At 35.0% G+C, this 12319-nt stretch overlaps 1 protein-coding gene across 2 annotated transcripts in view; it reads left to right on the plus strand.

Moving 5' to 3' along the window:
- The window catches only part of DENND1B (DENN domain containing 1B), a 158151-nt gene that overhangs the window by 71917 nt on the left and 73915 nt on the right, over positions 1-12319 (plus strand). The window contains exons 6-10 of one of the 2 annotated variants that reach the window (XM_027463101.3): positions 1003-1072; positions 2280-2360; positions 4728-4787; positions 6635-6688; positions 9448-9558. In XM_027463101.3, coding sequence (XP_027318902.1) covers positions 1003-1072; positions 2280-2360; positions 4728-4787; positions 6635-6688; positions 9448-9558 — 376 coding nt within the window. The remainder of the gene's footprint in view (positions 1-1002; positions 1073-2279; positions 2361-4727; positions 4788-6634; positions 6689-9447; positions 9559-12319) is intronic. The other variant, XM_027463102.3, reaches the window with a different exon arrangement.

Genomic DNA, 12319 nt, shown 5'->3' on the forward strand with positions numbered 1-12319 from the left:
AAAAAAAAAAGTAGTCATTACTTCTGGATCAAATGCTTGAGTAGTTATTACGTGGTTCTGTAGCATGCTGTCTCTGTTGATGTCTCAGCTAAAGGTAACCATTCTGTAAATAGATTACAAAAAATAGAAATGATGGCACCATGTTTGGGTTTCTCATGCTCTTCAGTTATGTTATATTTATCTTGGATTCTGCTTAACTGATTGGGAATGTTGCGCATATATGGGCTGTGGACTTGTGTGAAGTCTGGTAATTACTCATGTGTTGGTGTGCTGTGAGCTGTTGGTGAAGGCTCACAGTTTTAGAATTTGCTTCTATGTATAGGAATGACTTTATCGGGAGACCAATCTTCTTGTCTATGATGTGACATCTGTGGTATTCTTTAGCAGTGCACAACTTGTCAAGTATGGGGTACTGGCTCTGCCCAGGTAAAAAGGTTTTCAGTCTTCAGGGAAGCAGCAGTTGGGGCAGTCTGGCCAGGTACAACAGAGTGCAGAATCTCAAAACTGCAAATAAAGTTGCAAACAAAGCTAGTGAAACTTGTAACATTAAAAGGTAGTGGGAATGTGATTTGAAACTGTCTGACAATGCTTAAAGTGAGCTCTTATGCATTTAGAATAACGAGAAGCAAAAATATGAGCTAGTAGTCTACATTTATGTGGAACTTCAAATCGTTGTACAGTTTATTGTGCAAAGTGAAGTGGTGTACTTAATGCATTTGAAGTATTCAGACATCAGCTTTATAACAAACAAAGCAAAACCAGAGACTTGCAAAATAGCTGCATGTTTAATAGATACAGTGTAAAGAAATATAGCTTAGTAGTACTATCTGTCAGTGATGCACCATCAAATTGAAATTCACGGAGAAAAGTTGTATATGCATTTTATTTGTATGTAGAAATAAAAAAAAAGTGCAAGTCACATTAATTGTAGTAGTATTTCATAAGCACTGGAAAAATACACTAATAATTTACTCAAATGTTTTTTTTTTCTTCCTCTTTTAGTTACCTGCCCTGGTTTGAAGTATACTATAAGCTCTTAAATACCCTGGCAGATTATTTGGCTAAAGAACAGGTAATTTTGCATATTCTGTTTCTTTGTGTTAAAGATTTTCCTTGTAATAATAGTCACTATTTCAAGTGCTATAAAGGGATTCTACACTCTTTAAATCTTTTTAGTAACATTCAGAAGCAAGTCGTTAAATTCATTGTATTGAAATTCAAACAATCTGAATGTACAACCACTCCTATCACTTGAATACCACATTAATCTTAAAAAGCTGCTGAGAATCTACCTTTATAAAGTGTCAGTCTTAGCATAAACAAGTCCTGGATGAAGTGTGAGCAAAGTGTCACATCACTGGAGAACTGTATGATGTATTGATTGTAAACTGTAGATCTCCAGAACTATCTGATTATCAGTTACAAACACTTTTTTTCAGAACTGCATAAAATATGATGTACTGTTTCACCCTTCATATTCACTAAGAACTACCTCTCGTAATTCTGTCATCTCAACTAGCAAGGCAAAATTGCTTGCAACATTTGGTGAAGAATCCTGATAGTTTAGTTTGCATATTCATGAGCAATTAGACATATTCCAGGATTACACGGGAAGGGAAATACTGGCATCTGTTTCACTGAGAACATTAAACCCATACCTTTCTACCTTAACTATATTAAAGTAATAGATTGTAATTCGGGAGGAGGAGAGGGGGGCATCAGTAGTTGGCTGTATGCTGTAGATTGGAAAAGATGACGTTTCAAGAATAGATAAACTGTAGATTAAGCAATTATGGTGCATTATAGCAAATGCACTATATGATGACTTTTTTATGTAAAATGAAAATGCGGTAGGAAAGTTAGGTGTTAGTTGGGTTAGTTAAATGTATTCTCTATTTATGGTCTCATGAACGGTGTACTTAATCTTTAAATGGAACTTTTATCTTTGGCCCTAACAGTAAAATGGTTATTAAGGTTGTATTTGGCAGAATTTTGGGGTAGGAATCATTTTCTCCTGTGCTTCCTGATCAGTAGTTCTGGCACTGCAGTTATTACTACATCCAATTTAAGATGCCAGGTTAAGTTTGTTGTGCTATATGCTGAGGAAATTGTTTTGATGAGTCAGAAAGCTTTAGTGGTGTACGGAAGTATTTTTGTTGTAATGTAAATTCATTAAATAAATATATATATTCTCATCTATATATAGCTTGGTGTACTGTAAATGGTAATTATTCTGTATTATATGACAATTAATCACCTTTAAAAAATATTCCCTATAGGAAAATGACTCAAACGATTTGTTGAAATCACTGTATAGCCATCCTGTGCCAAAGGCAAATGCTTTAGTCAGTCTAAGTGTGGTAAGTATTCTCTGTATTATTCCTACTTCTCTTGTCTGCTACAAAGTAATAGCTATGGTTGAAACAAAAAAAACCCACCTTTGTAAATAGTAAACTTATATTGCTTCCTATAATTGACTGGCTTGGACAGCCTTTTTAACCTTTCATTTGTCCTATGCAGAGTTGTCTCTGTCTGAAGTAGTTCTCTTAAAGTCAGTCATAAAGAAGCAAAAAATTGAGTTTTGCTCTATGGAAGAGAAAGTAAATAGCAGCGGGGTCTGGCAGTGCTGGAACTACTTTTTGTGCTTCCAGCTGTTTCATGTAGATAATTTTGGTTTCTCTTGCTGTGAATCATAAAAAAACAGAATTTGTGTTGTTGCTTCCCATGTCTGAGTAGGTAGACTTATAAGACTGGACACAAATCTATGCAAGCTGGCTTCTTTCCCATCTTCCAGAATGACTGCACACACAAGTAAATGTGCACAAATAACTACGACTCATTTGAGCTATCAAGTTGCAAGACACAGAAGTGATTTTTATAAAGTCTTCCCTTACATACTGAAAGATCATTAGATTATTTATTTTGACATTTCCTGTTACTTGTAATCCATTTAATTTAGAATTGAGCCCTGTACTTAAGTAAGAGCAGACTTTAGAAAGCTGTTTGGCCCTCTTAGGAGGGCATATAGAAATGGAGAGGCTTCCACTGCCAGTAGTTGCTTACCCTTTCTGCTTAAAACAGTGCTGCTTTTATTTTAATCTTTCAGATTTAAGTTTCCTTGCTATTCCATTTTTTCTAGTCTGTAGAGTCTGTATTTTTCTTCCTTGATCAGTACTAATCCAATATTTGTATTCAGAAGTCCTTCCAGTCTTGTGTGTTGTCTTTCACCAAAACAATATATTTGGTTTTAAAGCTACAGATTATTTTTTTGTTGCTTTTTTTTTTTTTTGCTGTCATACTGTTTTTAGGTTAATTTTCAGAAAGTAACAGAAATTAATTTTTTGTTTTCAGAACTACAAAATATCATTTTATACTAGTCTATAGCGCCCTTCAGTATAACAAATACTATTTTTCCATCGTTAATTGCAGTATTATAACCAATTCTAATTTGGCAACCCTAAAATATTTTATAACATGCTTTGAAAATTCTGTGGTTTGGTTGGATGTAGAGAAATTTTAAAGATTATTTTTCTTTCATTTCTTGCAAAGTGTTGCTGCCTACTGCTGTCAGTGTGTGTTTCATCTTGCATAGAGCTTGCCTACCTCAGAATGAATGTTGTGGTGAGCCTTGGAGGTTGTGGTAGATACAGCTGGCAACACTGGGATGACAAATTGCTTGCAATAGAGTTCGTGCTTGCTGGTTGTATCTATATTATGTAACATTTGATTTTTATTTTTTTCTCTCACCTGTCTCTTGTTCCCAGTAGTTTGTTCCATTAAAGACTTTTGTAATCTTTTTAGCTGAACAATGATCATCTAAATGCAGGCCCTTTGCCAAATACTTGGCTGCAGGTACAGTTGAGCAAATACCGCAGGTTCAGACAGGGAAGAGCAGGAAGGAGTAGGTTACCCTGAAACAGAATGGTTTTTTTTGGATCTACAGGCATCTGTGTTTTCATAATGCTCAGTGCTGCAGGGAGTAGGGAAATCTTTATGGCCACTGGCAACTCTAACTTTGTGTGTCTACTTTTTATATTGACATCCCTATCTGGCTCCTTGTATATTGGATAAATAGGGTAGACTGGAACAGTCAGTGGTAATAGACTTAAAAAGAAGCTTTGGTCTGAAAAATAATTGTAGAAATGACACCATGAGGTTGCCTTTCATTGTGCTGGGATGAGTCTAATTCAAATTTCATGACGCAGAATTAAAAAGATTCTTCCTTCCCATTTACTCAGATATGCAGGGTAAGGCTCCTGGACGTCAAAGTGGGGTTTAAATAGCAGACCACGACAGTAGTTACGATTACGTGTATATAATCATGCATAAGTTATGCATGATTGTACCGGTATCCAGATACATGGTATTTCCCAGTAATTCTTGCTAAGGAGGACACCAAAATGACTTGGTCCAGTTGAGGACCATGTTCTCTTCTCACTGTGCATTCTTAGTAACAAATACTTTGCAGCTGAGATTTGTAATGAAACCAGAGCTTAAATATCATTTGGTTCACTTTTATTTTACCCGTGGAGGGCCAGTACAAGCGCTTTTTCTTTTGTTGGAAAAGCTAGCTAAGTCAAGTCTGAATTCAAATAGGGGAGAAATATAAAAAATAAAACATATTTTCAGCCAATATTTTGAACTTGGAAAGCAGTAGAGTCAGCTTTGGTCTATTTGTTGAAAAGCTAAAAAGTCAATTGTTCAATGTTTCTCTCATGTTGCCTAAGAACCAAGAGATGATTTTTGCAAGTCAGCAAGTTTTGAAAAAAGAGCCTTGTCTTGTATCGGTGAGTTTAAAAGGCGCTATCTAAAACCTATTGCAATTAAAGAAATAATTACTTGCTATAGGGTATCTCTTTTGATTTCAGGCTTATTTATACCTGTCCTTTGGGAAATTTTGCTGTTGTCTATAGCCTAGAAAAGCAGTCTAATATTAACATACCTATTCTGTTTAAATCAGTCTAATTTCAGAGCTATGTGTGTGTCATAATCCTTTCATCAAAAAACCCACAACCAACATCAAACTCTTAAACTGATGAACAAAACTTGAATTTTCTAATGTCCCTTTTTACAGAAAACTTTTTACAGGACAGCAGCTGTTAATTTAGTATCTCTTCCAAAGTCATACTTCCTATGGGAGTTCACAAAGATGTGCAAGGACTCCATACCACGTTATTTTTGCTGCTTTATGACTCTTAATGACTGCAGTAATGCCTCTTTGCTTCTCATAGTTCTAACTTCCTTTTCTGTTTAATGAGTGAAATATTACTACTTTGTTAATTATAAGTAATTGCTTTTCAAAGTTATTAAATTAATTACTCAGAAAATCTTTTGTTAAATTTTCTGTGACCTTATTATGTATAGGAAATAATTTTCTGTTTTCACCATACTTACTAAGAATGTAACCATTGCATTAATCTGAATATTTTCCTATTCCTGACTAGAGAAAAAAGTCTTAAATGTTTTTTCTCTGTTGAAGCAAAACAATATATTGGAATATTAATTGTGCAAATGCTATGATGTTTATGGGATGCCTTTTTTAAACGAGTGTTTTTTAATTTTTTTACTATTACTTTTTATTTAACTCTTGCCAGAAGACTTTTTTTTTTTTTTTCTGTGGAGAAAGTTTTAGATTAAATGCATCAAGCTGGTTTAATAAGAGCCTCCTACACAGAGTTGGTAGAATTAATAAATACATTTTTTCTTGCTTGAACAAAAGACACAATATCTTACTTAATGTTTTAGTGTATGTTTTTCAAGTTTGACTTGAAAATGGACTGTTTGTGTTAAAAATCATCATATAGCAGTGCACAGCTTAAGGAAAACAGTTCAAGAAAAATGAAAAAAAAAATTAAAAGTAACAGAAGATAAAAATTCAATAATTATCACATTTGCTTAGTATGCACTTAAGGTTTTTTGTCCTTCAAGATTTAGACTAATTATGCAAAAACGTCTTAAAATTACTGAACTAAATCCATGTTTGATAGCTACTAAGAGCACTGGATTAATGAGAATAATTTAAATTACATCTGTTTTCAGTTTAATCTATTTTATATTTACATTCTGAATGGCCTCAAACTAAGATTCTAAAATTACTAATGTATTTCATAAATGATTGTGGAATGTCAAGCTGTCCGACCTTGGATTTCTGTTAGCACATTTTTGATTCAAAGATGTTTGGAAAGAGATAAGAACATATATTTAGTAATAATATTTCTATTCTATTTAATTTTTATGTAAATGATTTTTCCTTACCCATTCTAAATTTACATTTTGTCTTTTAACATTTTTTTTTGTATTTGCAACTTTAAAATCAATGCTTAAGCTAATCAATGCTGTTCTCAGGCTTGACTTAACATTTAAAGCTGTTTTAATTTTAGTGTTATTTCAAAACTGCAGCACAGTGATTTGTTCCCTTGGTTTGTCTGCTATGCTAGCCCAGAGATTGTCATTTCATGTTCTGGTCTGCTTAATTCTTTGTCTAGTAGTGGTAAGAATACTGTTGGAAAAATGGCTATTTGCTTAAACAATGATGGGGTTGGAAATCCTAAATGCTGGAATGCTGGATTTTTAAAGAAATATTTTTTTGTTTGCTGTGTACATAAATTATTAATTACTTTTCCCCATTGATTAGCACTCGTATTTCATTACTCCTGATATAACTGGATTGCCAACAATCCCTGAAAGCGTAAGTATGCAGTTTCTTTTTTAAATATTTAGGAGAAGTATAAATCTCATTCTGTGGGTAGGGCTGAACTCTGCTTTTATCAATAGGAGATTTATTTTTTTCTAGGACTGTTTTCAGAATATGATTAATGTATATTATTATAACCTTTAGCTAGTAAGGTTACTGTTTCATTCATTGTTAACCAATATTAAAGCATTATACAGGGTATTTTAGAGCACCACTATGTCTGCCTTTTGTTCATAGTTACTCAGTTTGTTTGCATTTATGAGGATTATATATGCAAAACATATTCGACTTGTGCAGCTAGTGTTGTTTGAATACCTGCCCTTTAAACAGTGCATTACTAAGCAGCAAATTCATCTATCAAGACATGCAGTTTATTTTTTTTTTGTGTAAGAAGGCATGGTTTCAGGCTTTCTGAAAACACGCTGTACCTGCTTACATTTGGGTGGTAACCATACACCAGTCACAGGTATTATTGTTACTTTTTTAATGAAGATTTGCATTCGGTGGCTGATAAATCCTCGATGGTGCTGGCAGCAGATTCCAAATGCAAAATGTCAAACCCTGTCCTCTATAGTGTGTTTAAGTAAAAGCTACTTAATTAGGTGTTATCCAACTTTCTGCTTTTCCAGTTTTGCATTGTCTGGAATTGAATATGGTTATCTAGATTTGCATTTTTACACTTGGACACAGTGACTTCCTCCCAAAAGCTAAATGGTTCGGTAGCTGCGATGGGGGTCACCGTGGTACAGCACCACACCGTCCCTGGGGTGCAGGTGGGACAGGCAGGGAAGGGCAGCAGAGGAGCCACGTGAGGACAGGCTGGGAAAACCCAAACCCGAGAGGAACATGAGGCTGCACCTAGCAGCGAGGAGGGTGCGGCTCAGGCTTGGGCTGAGTGGAGATGCGTGGCCTCTGTTGCAACCCAGACAACTACAGGAAGGTGCTGGATTGAGAAGAGAGGACCCATATTGCAAGGGCTCTTGGGGCAGGACAGGGATTCATTTGCAGCTGTTTATTTTCATTGGTTTCACCCCATAGACTGAATTCTTCTATTTGTAAAAAATCTCTTATTCAAACTCATTATTTGGGCTTCTACTAAAGCATAGCTTTGGGGATTAGGAGTTGTTTTATATGTTCGTCTTGAACAAAATGGGGGAAGGTTTCACTTTGAGTCTCTGGCTGATCGAGGATCTTACAGTGGTGTTGCTGTGGATTTATTCTGCTGATTCTGTGGGAGAAAGGAAAAGTAAATATCAAGCTGCCTTCCTATACTTATTTTGTACTCTGCTTATGGAAGTCCCATCCTTCCAGAATGATCAAAATGAATTAATATTAACAGAGGGTAGGACAAGTAGGCAGTTGAGATGTGGTAATTATAGTAAATCAGTAGTAAAATGGCTTTTCCTTGTTCTTTGTTGTAAGTTTCACAAACTTGAGGAGCAGTAACTTTACAGCTATAATGCAGAAATAACTAACTAACTGTCTCCCAAAGCCACATTGGTCCGTACAAGATTGCAGACTTTTTTACCACAGCTTTTGCAACACAGAATCAGCATATCATTATCAACTAAAATGTTAAAAGGTGTCCTAGATAAGTTGGACTCAAATTATTGTGGTGCATCAGCCGCTGACAATCAGTTAAAGGTAGCACTTGAAGGACCACAGTTTCTTTCTAAATGCTGTGTTTGTAGCGTTAAAGCTCTCGCTTTCATCTCTTCCAAAAGTTTATGCGGCACGGACCAAGAATAACTCCGTACTCCACGGCTTTGAATTAATAATCCATTTGTGAATTTATGTGAAACCAGTTCAGTCATTGGATCTTCTGTCATTTCTTTTCAGTAACTTTTTCACTTAATATTGAAATGCATCCAGAAAGGAGGTCAATGTTCTGATCATCACCCAGCCTTTCACTAAGGCTAGGTTTTGCCTCAGTCCCTCTTTATATGGAGCCAGCAGGGCAGCTGCTCAGCAGCAGCTCAGATCCACGCTGCAATCCTGACCGTGGAGGGCAGCGAGCCGGGGGTGCTGCAGGCCACAGCTGCCTCCCGGCCCCGTGGCACAGGAGTGCTCACGCTCCCCTCTTGCCTTGAGCCTGCTTGTCATGCCCACTCTGGTTTTTGGGGCTGTAATCCCGTGCTGCCCTGTGTTGACACCACCTCTGTGTTTGAACTGTGAATAAGAGGTGCTGGTGGCTTTACTTTTCATTAAACCCCATAGAGGTAGACCCAATACCTTCTAACAGGGCTTTGGGTTGTCGTTGCCATTTTTTTTTCCTCTCCCAGCAAGCTGGTTTGCTGGACTTGAAGTAGAATAAAATGTGTTGACTTCAGGAGAGCAGGCAAAAATATTACAGTTTTATTCTCATAACTATGATAGAACAGTTATTGCTGTGGTGGGGGATCTCTTCCTGGGTTGAAGTAATGGTTATCTTAATAGCACATGTGGCTACTGATATATATTTCTTATTTCTTCAGATTCAGAAATAATATAAATTGTAATATAGAAGCATAATCAAATAAGCAAAATAACAATAACTTACACCAAAGTTAGTTTTCCATTGGTTTTAACACTCAGTCAATTATTTTTAGAGCATATAAATTTTAATGCAAAGTCATATTTTTAATATATATATATATGTTTTTATTTAAACCTAATAATTGTACTAATTGGTCAAAATTTCTGTAAATAATATGTGAATGTTCCACTTAGCCAACAGTGTTGCTATATTGTTAACATCTTCTTTATTTTAACAGAGAAACCTTACTGAATATTTTGTTGCTGTGGATGTGAACAACATGCTGCAACTTTATGCCAGTATGTTGCATGAGAGAAGAATCATTATTACCTCTAGCAAACTAAGCACTGTAAGTACTTCACACATCTCCTTTTAAGTAGAATATATTGAACATTTCACAAAATGACCTACAGACCTTTGTGGTTTTAGATATGTTCCATGTGTACTTATAAGACAATATCTACATACTTTTCTGATATATGGTTTTAGTCTGGCTCTTGAAGTACAAAAGTCTGATTTATATAAGACCTACTCAGATACATTAAGTCAGGTTAATTATTTTTCTTATCAGGAGATGAGAGTTCTTTAACTCTCCTGAGTTCATTTCTGTGCCTTCTAACCTAAAAAGAATTCTTAAGGGCTATTATAAGATCTTTATTATTCACTTGTGGCTTATTCCATTGGAGCTACTTGAAAGAAATCAAGGGGGCATAATAATAGCTGCTATCCTAACCTGGTAATAGGTGGATTCATCTTTGTTAGAGTGGTTTGGGAGTGCATACTGTAATAGCTCTGATTTGGAGCAGCTCTTCAGACTTATAATAGCATACAACTTGAAATAGCTGCTGCTGCTGCTTTTTTTTTTTTTTATTAAAGGTTTGAGGGTACTGTCCACGTTATTTTTTTTTAATGCCTGCTTTAGACTGCTTAATAAGAGCGTTGCATTTCATTTTGAAAGTATATCTAAATATTCAGACATTATTCTGTTTTACTATTTGCAGAGTCTTATGTGGCTTTAAAATACCCTGTATTTTGAATATATTCCTAAGAATATACTTTGCATTACTATGAGACTGTCACTTTATAACCAACTTCTGTCATAGAGTATACTTGTACACAATCCTTAACCTGTTGTGCTCAGTCATTAAAAATACTATAATTTATATTTTTCAAAAGTACCTCATAAAACATGTTGTTTAATATTGTTTCTGTCGTGGAAAGTCAACGTTCTTTTCCTGAACATGGCTCATTCTTCTACCAAATAGATGAACAGTTATTTTCAACACACAGGGACAAGGATGGATATAGTACTAAAAACTAACATTTAAAAACTAGCAGGTGCTAATTTCCAATATATATGTGTGGTGTGTATGTATATAAGGTGTGAGAATTTTTGGACTACTTATAGTGGATAAAACCACTTTAAATTCTTTTGAGTTGTATAACTATTTTTATTTTTGTTTTATTTTATTTTTGTTTTGTTTTGTTTTATTTTATTTTATTTTATTTTATTTTATTTTATTTTATTTTATTTTATTTTATTTTATTTTATTTTATTTTATTTTATTTTATTTTATTTTATTTTATTTTTATTTTAATTTTATTTTATTATTGTTTCCAAAACACCACAATGTTAGGTCCCTGAATCTGCAATCACTGTTGTAGTGAGGGGATGCACAAGGCCAGTACCTCACCATGCGGTGATTTGCAGAATATGGAACTAAGTAAGTCTGTGATAATTAGAGAATGAAGGAAACCTGGGTCATATAAGCAGAGGCCAAATGATCAACTATAAAACCTAAAAAGCAGTGCGTGAATGAATATAATCAGTCTTCAAGTTACTGGGCTATGATGTATTTTATTAGGCACCAAAGATTTTACTGTATCTTATGAAATTTCCATATTCTTTTTCTTTTTTTTTCTGTGGAACAGTCTAGTGGAAAATTTAGGCTTTACAATACAATAATATCCAGTGGGCAAAGACAATTTCAAGGAAAAGCCCTTAGGAGAACGTGTGGCAATGTGGCAAAAGCATGGAATTGAATTTTTTTTTCCCAGTTTGCCAGTTTGGAACACAGCTTGGTATTAAAAACATGAAAGACAAAATACCCCGTAAAAAACCTTCAATTGTAATGATGCCCCAGTCAAACCTCTTTTACTGCTCCAGTAGTGAGGAAATAGGAATCGCGATGGCAGGTCTGTGCCTGTGGAAGATTGGTTCTGCAGGTGGGCATGCGTCAGTCTGCCTCACAGGATTTGCAATCATATTCTCAGCCTACATTTGGATCTTCTTAAGACTTGTTTTTGTTAGGCTCAACATCTCAGCTGGTCTCTGTTGCTATGATATGACAAGAGGAGAGACAGTATTAGAATTACACTGTGCTGATGCAGACTACCTTATTCCCATGGTCAGATTCCAAACTATTTAGAAACAATTACAGATTAACAGATGTAATACAATCTTTGTGAGAAACTTCCACTTCGTTTAGAATTCAGCTGTTTATTCCAAATCTTTTCATGAAGTAATAGTCATCACAGAAAAATAATTTATATTAATCTCCTGGACAAGGGTAGGTAGTGATAACAGACTTCCATAATACCATTTGGATGTCCTGAGAGATGTCACCAAGCTCTAAGTGTGAGTAGTAGACAGCAGACCAAGTCTGAATACAGAGAGCACATCAATTTCACTTCCTTCTGGTTATGTTTTTAGTGTGCTAACATTACGTATGGTATAGTTAAATGAAGTTACTGCTGTGTCATGTAGCATTTTTCCACATAGCACTTGGTAAATTTTCCCTTACACCAGTGAGGTATGGTCAAACAAGAGTAGAGCTGGCTTGTCAAGGAGCTTCAGTGAGAAGGTACTAAACTCTTTCATACACAGACCAAAAATTGTGCTAGGCTTGCCTCTTTACAGAACAATATAATTTAAAAAGCAAATTAATCACTTCTTAGTGAAGAATTCAATTAAATAGCCAAGAAGGATTAAATGTGTTTTTTTGTCACAAGATATTTCTTCTTCAAAATGTTGGAATGCTTAATATAATACAAATAAGCAAATGGAGTATATGTGAACATTGATGTGTGCTAGCTTTATGCTGTTTTGC

Source organism: Anas platyrhynchos, chromosome 8, assembly GCF_047663525.1.
Source record: "Anas platyrhynchos isolate ZD024472 breed Pekin duck chromosome 8, IASCAAS_PekinDuck_T2T, whole genome shotgun sequence".
In the NCBI taxonomy this organism is placed as follows: Eukaryota; Metazoa; Chordata; class Aves; order Anseriformes; family Anatidae; genus Anas; species Anas platyrhynchos.